The sequence below is a fragment of the Acyrthosiphon pisum genome, chromosome A1, assembly GCF_005508785.2.
Source record: "Acyrthosiphon pisum isolate AL4f chromosome A1, pea_aphid_22Mar2018_4r6ur, whole genome shotgun sequence".
In the NCBI taxonomy this organism is placed as follows: Eukaryota; Metazoa; Arthropoda; class Insecta; order Hemiptera; family Aphididae; genus Acyrthosiphon; species Acyrthosiphon pisum.
Window position 1 is genome coordinate 166,216,973 of NC_042494.1, and position 14,949 is coordinate 166,231,921.

The window sequence follows — 14,949 nt, forward strand, 5'->3', positions numbered from 1 at the left end:
TTCTGTTATTTTTGGCATTTGCGTAAGCAAATAAAGGTTACACCGAAAAACCAACATTCAATGGATGTAAACATTGTGATGGGATACGTGATCAGCAACACGGATATTTCAAATAACCGGAATAGCCTTTTATTATTTGTGTGTCTCTAAGGATCTATAGTGTGAGATGAACGTAAACAAATTGGTTACCTATCTCATGGTTTTCGGAAAATTAATTTTCAATACCAGTAAAAATGCAAAATATTTTTTAAATGTTTCTACTCGTTATTATTGGTATATTATTTCATCTAGAAACTGGAAAATATTCAAAACGAAATAAAGAAATATAATATGATTTCCATTTGGGTTGTTATTATTATTATACAAATAAAAACCAACACCAGAGAAATATAGTGACGTGTTTCGCATGAATAAGTGTATATTTCACTAGGATAATATATTGTAGAACTTAAGCAAATAAACAACTGTGGTATAACTGGTCGGATAACATGTATAATGCACATAATATATATATATATATATATATATAAATTATATAGGCAATTTAAATTGTAAAATAAATATATTTTTCTACCCGTCATGCACCGTACTGTTGTTTGGTGTATATTGTAATCCTATACCTAATAAAAATGTTATTTAATGATGTTAATAATTTATCATAATTTCGTTTATAATTTATGAACATCAGTCAGGATAAGTTCAAAATTCTTTATTATGAACATTTTTTTTGCAACATACAACAAATGACTAAAATTGATTTGAGAAAATTAATTGTCATCATGCAATTAATGAGTATCGTAATATAACATTACTCTGAATTCATAAATTAACATAACATCGAACTTGTTCACTGAATGGTTTTGAATGCATTTTGGTAATTTTTCGTATTAAAATGTAATATAATATATTTTAGCTATGAATTTAATGAAACTAGACAATCAAATTTCAAAATGTTTGTTCTTTACTTGTTTATATTTTAAGTGGGTTTCGTTATTGTTATTACTTATTATAATAATCATTCATTTTTGTAATTAAACATCTCCGTAAATACTGTATAATTAAATATATATATTATTTTTTGATTGTCTGTGTTTTTGTATACAAAATTAAAATATTAAAATAAAAAAATATGGATTGTTTAATGTTAAAAAACAATAGACTTATAATTATAAAATATAAATTTTAAAATGAAAGATTAAATACCTTGAAGTAGGTAGGTAGTTTTTGACTAAACATGACTAATCAATTTTAATTTTAATTAAATGTATCATATTATTATGTTCTAATTAGTTGAGAAAATGAATGTATTTAAGGTTAATTTGTATGGTTCAATAACTTAATAATTTTTAATAAAGTATCGAGATAAGTTAAAATTAACGATTTGGTATTTCATAGGCTGAAATATTTATAATAATGTGTTTTACATGTATCAACCAAATATATAAGTGCTTAGTGAAATCTAGTAAATAATTTATTTAAAACTCGTACCACCTAATATAATATATATTATGCTTTAAAAAAAATTTCAATGTTACAATAATATATATCTAAACATTATTTAATTATATTTTTGTTGTTTATTTTGTACACTGCGATTGTATATGTTATTATTTTTGTGTAATGTGTTATTAGAAAACTGAATTTCAAGAATTTCCCAAAGTAACCATATCGGATATAGCATATAAAAACGTGCAATTTATCTAAGTGCACTCAGGATTTTTCATAATATACCCATATTAAAATACATTCTTAATATGAGTTCATACTGAAACTAGCTTCAAAGCTCCAATACTTGCAACTTTTCTATACAAAAATAACATGTATAGTTCAATAATATTTTAAAATATTTATTTTGTATTATAATATATTTTTTTTTTTTGAAATATTATATTGCTATTTTATTGGGTACGCAGAAATAATATTTAATATAGTAAAATAGGTTTTTGTTATTTGATAATATTTATTAGAATATCGACTGAGGGTAACTAGGTAAAATTGATTTATAGTATTAATTTAAAATTGCTATTATTAAATTGTAGGTACCCGTGTTAAATAATATATTCAACGTTTTAATATGGAATTTGAATACATAGGTATAATAAGACATTTTTTAATATTTTTAAAAATATATTTCGATCAGATCTTAAAATAAAGTTATACAATAGATTCAGAAATAAAAAAAATTTAAATTGAATTTCAAAGTATTAATTGTACTGTATTTTAGTTAGGCTTATAACAAAACTATAGTCCATGATGTTTTAATTTTTATTCAAATTATTATTACTTATTTGTTAATTTCCAATAAGCTTATCATACAATTTGAACTCTATTCATAATTATTCATTCAAAATAATTAGAATGTTATGTTTTTATTATAAAATCTTAATTTTCGACGACAAAGGTTTTTTTTATTGGTCAAATTGTTAATTTGTAATAGTAAGTAAAATGCAAAATATATTTTAATATTAAAGCATAATGTTTTGTTTTTAATTTAACATAATATTTTAGACATTCAATTTTAATATTATTCATATAATGGAAAAAAAAGTTTAAGAACGTGTATGTTTTTATTGTTGATCTTATATCAATACATTTCATATAAAGAGATTTCCACACCGTAATCCAGGAACCCAATTTTGACTTTTCGATTACGGAACCGTTACTTATAATACCAAATATTGAATACCGTCTACGTTTTACACGCATAAGCATATATTATATATGTCTACCTTTATGAGTATGTAGGTACTGTGTTCATTTGGAGTTGGTGTGAAATCTGCCTGTGGTTGAAATGTCGAGTGTAGTTGTAACAGCATTAAAAAAAAAAAAAAATATGTATATTTTTTTTTATAATATAGTTTTATGAACCCCACGGTGGAATTAAAGAAAAGTTTACTGATTCGCTATTCATATATTTGATGGTTATAGTTGTAATTTTATTACGCCGGGTGCACAATTCACTTTTTGTATTCGATCTGCGCGTTTACGTCCCGTACGTGCCTGAGGTTAGTGGGGGCGAGAAGATAAGTTTTCCGCGGACAGACTGTATTTCACCACGTCCGTATATAATAATATAATACAATGAGAAATAATAATAACGATGATAACAGTTATAACAACAATAGTAGGTAATAATAATAATGATGATGATGATGTTGATTATGATGAGAGAACAAGAACGAGAATATGAAGGATACGAAGAACAAGTAAAAGAAGAGAAGTCGATGGAGGACGATGTGTCGTAGGATGGCTGGGCGGACGAGGACCAGTTGTACGAGTGCGGCGGGGAGCTCTTCCGGTCGTCCGGGTCGGAGGCGCGGGGCTTTCATCATTTAAACAGCACGCGCCGGAAGCTGCGCCGGAAGTCCTTGTTGAATATCGTGTAGATGACCGGGTTGATGGCCGAGTTCATGTAGCCCAGCCAGAAGGCAATGGCGAAGGCCTGCGGCGGTATGTAGCACACCGGACACAGTGGCGTCAGTATGTACATGAAGAAGAACGGAAGCCAACAGGCGATGAACGAGCCCATGATTAGGCCGAGAATGAGCGTGGCGCGCTTCTCCTTCTTCCGGGCGATGCGCCGCTTCTCACGCTCCGGGTCACGTGGCTTGGGCCGTGGCAGGCACGGCACCGGGTCCACGGGTGTGCCGCAGTGCGACGCGTTCGAGACGCCGTACTCATGGTGACCGTCACCACCACCCCCGCCGCCACGGCACGCCATGGACACCTTGCCCGTGTCCAGTATGTCCCGCTTGGCCTTGGCCGACGCCGCCTTGGTCGACTTACGGCCGACTCCGAATATCGGCTTGCACAGCCGCGACTTGACCGGCTTGACGGCGCCACACTTTTGCACGTTGCCCGAGTCGGACGACGACGGTTCCAGCTCGCTGACCATGTCCGTGTCCACGGCCACGCTGGACGCCCGGCACCGGCCACCTCCACCACCCAGGTCGCCGTTCACTGTCAGCCGGCGGCTGCCCTGCGTGGTGAACACTTTGAGCGTGTCCTTGTCGCCATCCTTGCTCACGTCACTGGTGCTCGCGTCGCTGGCGTAGTCGCAGGCGATTACCGGTAGCGTGGTGTTGACCGGCGTGGCCCGGCGGCGATCGGAAAGCGGTCAGCGGCACGCCAGCCGGCAAAGGCCGCGTTATGAAGCTGGTCGTCTGTGACACGGTGGACGGGCTCTGCGTGGCCGCCGCGGCTGCTGCCGCCGCCTTCGCAGCCTTCGCGGCCCCCTTCTTCGGCTTTGACGGCGGTTTCCGGATGCCCCGCCGCGCCCGCGCCTTGGCCGCAAAATATATCCGGATGTACACAAATACCATGATGCACGACGGTATGTAGAATGAACCGAGCGCCGAGTATATCCGGTAGCCCAAGTCCTCGCTCAGCTGAAACACACAAAAAGCCAAACACGGAAGTGTCGATTATTTTCGTTGAGTTCGTATGTTGTACATAATATTATATAGTATTTGTGTATATAATCTATACAATATCATATTATATTATTATAATAGATATATTATAAAATAGAAGCCCATTTTTTGTATGCACGCGCATATCTCGAAAAGTACTCCAGGGATTTCGATACGATTTTCACCGATAGATCGATCGAGTCACGGCCGGGAAGGTTTTAATGTATAATTTGTCTTGGAAAAATGAATTGGGTGGCCAAAAATAATAACAATCTATACATATATATATATAAATGAATGTTTGTCTGTATTATGTCACCGTCCTAAACGGCCGGACCGATTTTTATGAAATTTGTTGTTTGTTCAAGTGGTCCCCTGGATGGTTTAGATGTACAATAGAACGCGATAGGTCCAACCCGGCGAGTTGCTAAAACAATTAGAAATAATAATCTGAAAAATATTTTTTTTGTATATTGGTTGCTATTAGTTAATCGGGCAGATCTGCAGGTACAAGTTTGCATTAAATCGAATTTTCGAACATTTGTGGCTGAGTTACCGCTCATCGGCGTGTCCACAATCTAAGACAGGTAGATTGCCTACTTGACATGTTGTTGCACATTGTCCGCGATCCGACGTAGTCAGATTACCTACCAGGGAGGCTAAGTTGAACCTACTGCAGTGAGTTAAACCCAAAAGGAGTTGAACAATCACATTTTTTTTAAGAGTTGTCATTTTTTACGGGCGACGAAGTGCGCAGGATCATCTAGTATTAAAGTATAATAAGAATTTCGTCTTCACGTCAGATAAAATACCATGGTACCATCTACTCGTGTTTATAAAAAATGCATACAATTCATAGTAATACATTATTATATTATTAGATCGGGTAAAAAATAATTTTTAAACTTTCAAATACAAAATATTTTGCATTAGATTAATATGCTGAATTATATGTCATAATAATATCATTGTCGTCGTCACGCGATCCGGTCCGTCCTTAGCCCACCGAATACCCACTGAGAATATATATTTTTTGCACTGACAGAAAACTTTCGATTTGTGGAATATAGCGCGTGTGTTGTGCAAGTTTTCTATGATACTGACGAGTACAACACGAATACTGTTTGAATATCACAGTTATCTGTAAAAGTTTTCGTTGAGCGAACACGAAGTGTTTTCATGGGTGGATAGGTAAGGTAAACTAACCGGGCTATGTTAACGGGTAGATAGTATATTATATGAACTAAAATTTTCCACCTGATACAGACAATTGAAATTTCCATACCAAGTGTCTCGTAGTATTGCCGAATACAAGTGGTTTTATTTCAATTTTAATAATAACTGTTGAAGAACGAACAATTTATTTTGAATTCGATCAAACAGTGAACTTAGTAGTAATTTTTATGATATTAAATTATATTTTTAGATGGATTTAGGAAGGCCAATAACTACTATTGTATAGTAGTCTGATGGTTGAAAATATACCAAATATAACCGCAATGCCATATCTAATGATAAATAATATTTATATTGGCCTCAAATGCGATCAAATTAAATCTTTATTCCAATTAAAAAAATTATAAATTATAATCTTGGAATAGTTATAATAAATATTTTTTAAATTGAATCATTGTTATATTATATCTTAAGTAAATTACTTAGATTAGGTCACGTGTGATGGTTAGTTGATGCACTGATAAAAATGTTATCCGGGACAATATTATAGTTATAATTAGAAAAACTTTTTATATCACATCGTGCTAACGGCGTAACATGTAGATAGGCAAATATACAACTTTGATGTGTTGAAAATATTTTTAAGTATTCATTTTACTATTTGTGTATCGATATAATAATAATTCAAGAACTTAACGATATTTCAATATCATATTATTATAATACAAATATATAATACATATAATATACAGTAGAACATCGATAAGTCAAAAACCCAAATAAGTCGAAATAAATTCTGTTCCTTATTGCCTGATGTAAACCTAAGCTAACATAATCTTATAGCAAGTCGAAATCCTCGACTAGTCAAAAAAAGTTTCCTCGAATTTCGACTTATCAAATGTAATTTATTTTTGTTTTTTTCACTGGATACTAACTTCACCCACGCCCCAATATCCAATTTACACTCATCACAACTTCTTATTGTATTACTTTTATAACAAATTGTCGTTAATTTATTGTCATAATACAATTAAAAAAATAGTTTCAAATTTTGTAACCGATTGTTTTTTAAAATAACGCCAAAGAAATAATTAAAATAATGTTCAATTTAACAGTCGATAGTTCTCAATGACAGGCGCCCAATGATAATAATTAATCATCTGCTTTTTGTTTCCAGTGTATAATTAATAATTATTATGAAAATATACAGCGTGTTTAGTAACTAAATTATATTATCTACGTTAAAAATAAAAAAAAACTATACAATTATTTAGATTTTATATTATAATAAATTGTTGTTATGGAGCATAATATGAAATAACTGAAACTATTAAAAAAACCAACAAATCATATACTATATTATTAGGAAAACCCAAGAGGAAACAAATTATTTTTAAGCTAACAGCGAAACAATATTTTTACATTCTTAATTCCATATAATATATCGGCAGTATTTGGTGAAGATGATGCCGTGGATAAAGGCTTTTAATTTATGGTCTATCAAAATAATAAATTTATATTTGTATTTATCTGAAATTTCACATGTCACTCGTTGTATTTACTCTACGATAAGTGTACATTGTATAATAGATTACGTGTCTTAAATTCAATGACACGGTCACCTATAATACTGTTTACAATTTTTCCTAAAAAGTAAAAAGTGCCCAATGGTAATAAGATAATACGAGTCTGGTCTGATAAAAAATAAGTTATTTATTTATACCACGGATTTCTAAAGACTGAATCACTCACAAATATTTTTATCCCTAACGGAAATGAAAACTTCACAGAAATTCTTTTTGTATTTTTGTTTACTTAAAATACGATGTGGTATTTTTTATTTTTATTTTTTTTTTTTACAATCCTCTCTGTCTGAATTAGCTTGATGCGCCCAGTTTTCTTGAAACTCGATAAACTTATTAATTAATGCGAAATAAACGAGTAGTGTTTTTGTAAAATAATAAATAACAAAGAAATTATTTATAAGTTTAAGACAAAAAAAAAAATTATTCCGAGCATCGCGCAGTAATGTTACGGGGATGACAGAGTTTAAACAGACGACGTCCCGAAAAAAATTCGTCTGTAATGTAATTGAATTCGTCTTTATTGTATACAACTCTTGTGTATTTGGATGAAATTGAATTTGGGTAAAATCGAATCATGCTGAAACTAATAAATAGAGCACTTTGGTTGAATCTCTACATTTATTTTGATCCATCTGTAAGTAACAAGCTATATGATTTATTATCCGTCTACGCACTCTTACAACAATAATACTATTATCACAAGCGTATGAGTTTGAATACATGATATTATCAATTCATTGTATGTCAACGATTATTACTTATTTTCATAATATTATAATAATATTTATTTATTTTTGGTTTTTACGTCACGTATAGGTAGTATTATAAATAAACATTAATGTGGATATTATTGTAGCGGCATTATAACAAATTAACTGCGAGGGGTGAACCAATATTGCGGTCATCGCTCACCGAATTATGATAAAGAAATTGATAGCTACATTGTTTTACTTTCATAATGCACAGACAAACAGTTATTACTTTTATCATTAAATTGTGCGTTATTGCTTTTTAATTTAAAACCAACATAAAATACCTTGGCGCAGTCAACAATTAAAATTTGATTTATTTCATTTACAAAATTTTATTTGTGTAAGTTAAAGAAATGTGTACCTACATAATAGTAATGATATGATACTTTTATTTGGAATTACATTTATTCCAAATTAGTCTTTTGTGCTCTGGTAATAAATTATTTTTGTTATTAATTATTGTTTAAAACTCGACATCTTAGGGTATTGTATATATGTATATATATATATATTTTTTTAAAACCATTAATAACACAATTTCATATTGTGTTATCATATATTTCATAGTAATGATGTAGGTTATAACTTATTATTATTTGAAATTATACCACACATACGTATTTGATTTATTTTCAATTTATGTTTTTAATGACACTAAAAATATTAATTTACATTTTTTTTTGTTTCTAATGTTAGTGTTGAAATTGTTATAATCAATTGAAATATAATGATAATATGTATACATTTTTTCTCATCTATCTAATAAATTATACTTAAGGGTGAGGTTACTATAATTGACACACACCATTGATGATTATTTACTTTAAAGTGCAAAAATGATCATAGCGATTTGTATCGGCATATAAAAATGTCAACATTTTGCTTATACTTAATTTTTTTTAACCAGCAATATTATAATTTCTTCCATTTTACTGAAAATGTGCATGTTTCAGATTGCTTCGTCTTAATTAAACACCTACTTAATTATTACATCTTAATATTTCATAATGTTGTATTGAACTTGTATGTACGCAATTAAAAAATGAGTTATATATAATTTTACTGTTGATTATTTACTACTAACATTTACAATATTTTAAGATGCACAACAATTATGTAACTGTCGGAATAACACTAAACTCATTCAGAATTTGGCAGCACCAAATATCCTTGTGAAGTTCGTTGTATAATGTGCTCGAGTAGGTACCTGATATTGTGAAAATTGTTCAGTGCTATTTAAGTATCTACCTACTAGATAATTATATTTTCTTCTTATTATATTCCTGGAAATGTATAATATTCAATAAAGTAATGGGCTTTAATCACCATAGTGATATAAGAACTGTAATTATTCAGTGTCTCACTGAGGAGCAGTGACTTTAAATCTCATATTTTATATACTAAGATACAACTGAGATAAAGTCTAATGTTTCTAAATACAAGAAATTAGGTCATTAAATCTACAAGTATCATATTATGTGTTTATGGCATGTCTTCGGAAGGTTAATTTTTAAAACAATACTTTTTTTTTATACAGTGGCATTATATTTCAATTAAATATTATTTTATTTACTCCAGAATATCTAATTGATTATAAGCCAGGAATAATTTTGGCATAAATTGTACAGTTTAAAATGTTCGATTCTCAAATTTTCTTCTTTAGTTCCCGAACAAAAATATTTTTTAAATGTTTGGCTCAAGGTCATAATATCTCGGATTAACTAATAAGAAATTTAACTGTAACGAGTGTGTTTAAACTTTACATCCACTTACTTTTTCCTTTTTATACAAAATAATAATAAAAACCAATTTACTCTCAAAACCACACTATAAAAAAGAGGTTTATGGGAAATGTTTTCCTACAGAACATCCACAGTGATTCGCAAAATATAATTTTTTTCTGCTTCAAATAATGATGATTGATGACATATAAATTAAGTAGGTACCGACATTATGTATTGAGAACTTAATCAGTTTAGTAAAACATAAATCCATCTTATATTAGTATGTGGTTGTTTTAAATTATTTTGTTACATCAATTTATTATTTATTTTATCACTGAATTTTATTATGCAATTGTTTGTTATTTAGATAACTTAAAGGTGTAAAAATAATATTACAGAGAAAATGTTCTAAAAGTTTTTCCAGGATTTGGTTCTTTACAAAATATACCTACTTCTTTAATAATTTTTCTGAAGTTTTCAAGTCATAAAATTATTTTACACCTTCTTGATTAAAAGTCATTTTCCACGCCATACAAGTTCATGAGCATTTCTAAGCCTCTGTTTAAAATAATGATACCCTGGTTTTGTATCAGCAGAATATAGTTCACCATTTAAATGTGCACAGTTAATTTTAACGTTGTTCAATTTTGTGATAATCACTCCATACAATTGGAGTCTATAATATAAATTATAATATTATTCTATAGTTTGTAGAGTACTATTAAGAGCTTCGTTCATCCCACTTAAACAACAATCAAGTGGTTTTGGGTCGAATTAATATGTGAACTGATTAATCACACACTATAATATACAATTCGGAAGGGAAGATATTCTTGAAATCATTCGAGTTGCATCCGGACATTACTCATACAAACGAAAAGCTAAATACTTAAATTAAATTTACATAAATTATCTCACCTGTATGTATCTTATAATACTAAATACAATTTTAAATGTCTAAAAATAGTACAAGAAGACTTAAATTTTACTATACTGCCTAGAAAATAATAATACATATACATTTTAGGTGAAAAATACATATCTTTACTTTTGTTAATTTTTGAAATTATAAAAAAAAAAATATATATAAGTTATAAGTAGTGTTAGATAATATAGTCAATAAATGAAATAGCGTAAGAATGTCAGCTTTTCCCTGTATTAGATTCTGAGAGAAGCGATAAATGTACCTATATAGAATGTAGAATTATGTGTTTTGTTTTATTTATCAGACTTCACCTTAAGGATCAATATAAATACTTAGGTTTCAATTATGTATAGGTGGTCACTAGTAGAAAATTGAGTCTGATTGGTACTTTATGAGTTAAAAGTACAAATATTTGAAGTCATTTTATTTAAACTAGTTGAAATAAATTCTTTAAAAATTCATCAAAATCACGAAAATTAGAATATTTGCATATTATTTTGTAGTTAAAATGCATTAAATTTTAAACTTTACCACCAAAGGTTAAAAATGTTGATAAGGATTTTTTTTTATAAATAACTGAAGTTAAAATGTTGATGACTTGGGATGTTTAACCGGAGAAGAACGATTTTAGTTTGGCGGTTGTAATTCAAAAATATTTTTGTGGGACTCGATACCTTAGCGTATATAATAATAATTTACTGTAGACAACGCCATTTTCATAGTATTTAAATTAAATTTAAGGTATCGCCTATACTAGCAATATAAATATATAGTTAAGTATACATCATAGTAATATAGACTCACAGACCATCTCCGCTTAGAATAGATTTTCTTACTGTACTGCAGTGGTACATATTATACTTTCTAGACTTAATTATTTTGAAAACTACTTGATATTTTTGGTCTAATTCGCTATTAGAAACTACCCTCAAATGTTCACTGTTCTAAAACGTGATGTCGAGCACACAAACACGCGCGCAAAACTGTTTTACAAAAAATGTTTAGTTTAATTAGATCATTGTAAACAATTACATTCACAGAGCTGCTAAGAATCTAAAATAACATTTTAAATACATTTCATTGTTTACTGTGTTATTAATCTTAAATACAATATTAAATTAGCTAACTTTTTAATTTAAATATGCCTTCTGACTGAGGTTTGGTCTTATTAAAAGTTAAAAATATTATACTATTCAACATAATACAATTCTGACATTACACAGTGTACAGTGCACATGGTTATATTAAGTTTGTATGATATTAATAGTTGTTATAATGTTATAGGCATATAATTTTATATTTTTGTACATTTTATATGGCCTAACGTATGTTGTGTTAGTATAACTCTTGACTTTATTTGTTTTAATAATGTGTTGATTATTAAGTTTTTTCTCCGACGTTCACTCTTCACTGTAACATTGGCCGGGCAACATAATAATTGTTATAATTCTTTTTTTTGCATCTCCCATATCTGAACAGAAAATAATTGTTTGCCACTACTTCAGAATATGACGTTCCTATATACTATATAGTCGATTGTTTCTGCCAGTTTTCCTTGCTACCACGATTATAATAAGAGACAATAAATTACGAAACTATGAACATTTTAATTTGATTTGAATCGTTTGAAAATTTTATTTATGAGTCACTCTGCAAACGGGATAGAGAACATTGAAAAATGTAGGAGAAAAGGCAGAATGAGATGTGAAGGGAAAGTGTGAAAGAGAAAGAGCGATTTAGTGATTCAGATGAGAGAAAAGAGGAAAAGAGATAAAGGAATACAGATGTGGCGAGGAGAAGGTGCTTAAAGGGAGGGTAAGGATTATGGGATTGCCGGTCAGGAAATTCAAATTTAAATATTTATGAGTCCACTACCAGTCATGGTATAGTTGTACCCTCCCCTTAACCCTTAACGGCAAAACTGATTGCGTCCAAGGCTATTCTGGCATTTCAGTTTGAGTTGAGCCACCCTGTAGTCACTGGAAATGGTTTCATTAAAGATAACATTATAAATAATACTAAATTAAAAACGAAATACAAATAACGAAAGATACTTAACTTCACACATAAAACCAAATAAATGGAAGTCATTAAATGTATAGTTTATCTGGTTTTTATAAATTTAATAAGTTTATATTTTTAATGTTACGAAGGTTTCTACTTTCTAAATATCTTTCGTAAACTTTACTAAAACTGTATTTTCACATTATCTTATGAAGCTTAAAAAAGATTTTAAATTATATGGAGATTATGTAGTAATCTAATTTAAACATTAAATTGTCAAGTTTGATGAAAGTTAAAAGGAAATATCATATTTTGTTATTCTTTTCCTATATTAGTAAAGTTTCAGCCTAACCCACGGAAAGTCAATAATTCAAATATTCACAGCTTTCACCGCCTTAAAATCTTGGCCTCCAGTCGTTTGAACTTTTAAATTATTGTTATCATAAGCTATACTATTATTATTCAATTCAATGGTGTTATTAAGTTTTTAAATAATTTTCATAATAATATTAAACATGGTTCTCATAGTATTTTTTTTCACCTTTTAAATCCAAAATAAGAATGTGAATAATTTAAAAAATTTATAATTTTGATAATAAGCATAGTAATTATTATACTCGTGTAATATAGTTCCTAATAATAATTACGAATGATATATTATTATTGTAATGTTACGTATATATCCATCGTATTAAATTGATGAGCGTTATGTTGCAGCCTCTTGTTATCGTCCTCTCGACCTACCCTTCAATGAATTATGATGGCCGAAGTAGCCGCACAAAACCCAATGCAAATAATTAATTACACAATAACCAAAACTGATTAAATTTGACCCGTTCACATGTGATAAGATTATTCCATGTTTCGGGGACCACTGCCGATTGTATTCGTGTTCATGATATAATACGCCAACCGGTCGGTGGCGGCAGTGGCTCTCGTGACCCTGGGGAAAACTAAAATTCATTACCACTTTACCCTTTATCTCGTTGCGTCTTCAATTCCGAAAATTGATTAGCCCCGGAGCAAACGCCGACGATGTCAGCGGGTATCAGCTCTGTTCCCCGTCGTCGCTTATCCCCGTTGTCTAATCGAGATACATCTCAACCATTTACCAGCCATTTTGAAACTTATTACTTACTACTTTTGATTATACTATTAAATTATATATTCGAAAACCATACGCGGTGTGAAGCCAGACCAACGGCAATAGTAAAAAGGTGGGTATGTGTATGTCGCTCTGCAGTACGGCAGGTTACAAGTGGGACACTGTATAATGGATAGAATTAAATTTGAATTCAATGATATAATATCACTGTATAAGAAAAACGATTCTGAGCGGAGACGGTTTGTCAGTTTAGGTATTAGACATAGTATACATGGTATACTTATCTATAGTATTAAAAAAAAATTGACCTATAATAGGTATCAATAATAAATTCCAAATTAATCATATCACAATATCCATCAGGTAACGCGTTATTCATCAACAACAAACCGTGTTACTATCATAGATATATAATAGTATACTTAAGAAGTTTCAAGTACCAATTGTAACAATGTATCAGGAGCCTTGTATTAATTTTTTACACTTTTTGGTCCGATAGATAAAACTTTATTGATATTTATAGAAAAAAAAACTAAAAAAATTGAAAACTTACAATGTCCGTAAACAGTTCAAAAAGAGTCAAATTATTTTCAAAATTTTATCGTATATATAAAATGCTAATATAAACATTCAGTGAAATTTTCAAGTTTTTACAGTCATTCGTTTTTTAATTACAACAAAATAAGAAAATCGTTACGTAAGAAATCGAGTGAATATCAAATGTTGTAAAAATATGAATTTCAAACGCTCATAAAAATTTAATTTGAGTTTCTTATAGACATTTTTTTTTTGATAAAGGTAGATTATCAATAAGGAATCTTGTATTACACTTTAAAATCTTAGTTCTAAAAAGAAACATTCTTACGAATTATAAACTCAAAATAATTAGGTAATTTTCGTGATTTTTTCATATTTTGTGAATTTTTTAACTTTAAATGCTAATAAAAAAAAACTGTGACTAAGGATTTTTAATATTTTTTAAATCTCTTTGTAACAATATAGTAGGAGTCTTGTATCAAATTTTCAAGTATTTTTACTCAACAAATAAAGTTTTATTGATATTCATAGAAATAAAAACTAATTAAATTGGAAACTGAAATTGTCCGTAAACTGATCAAAACAAATCAAAATATTTTGAAAATTTTATCATGTATAGAAAATGAAAATATAAACAACCAGTGAAAATTTCATGTATTTACAGTCATTTGTTATTAGTTACACACAAAAACCAAAATCAATTTTCTCAAATAACAGATTTGCGTAAA

The 14,949-nt window shown here is 29.9% G+C and overlaps 1 protein-coding gene across 1 annotated transcript in view; it reads right to left on the reverse strand.

Annotated features, from left to right (window-relative positions):
* Positions 1-2,504: 2,504 nt before the first annotated feature.
* LOC100169547 (alpha-2Db adrenergic receptor-like) overlaps positions 2,505-14,949 on the reverse strand; it is a 141,596-nt gene continuing 129,151 nt past the window's right edge. Inside the window, 2 exon segments of the mRNA XM_029488801.1 lie at positions 2,505-4,109; positions 4,111-4,388. Coding sequence (XP_029344661.1) covers positions 3,329-4,109; positions 4,111-4,388 — 1,059 coding nt within the window. The 3' untranslated portion in view covers positions 2,505-3,328.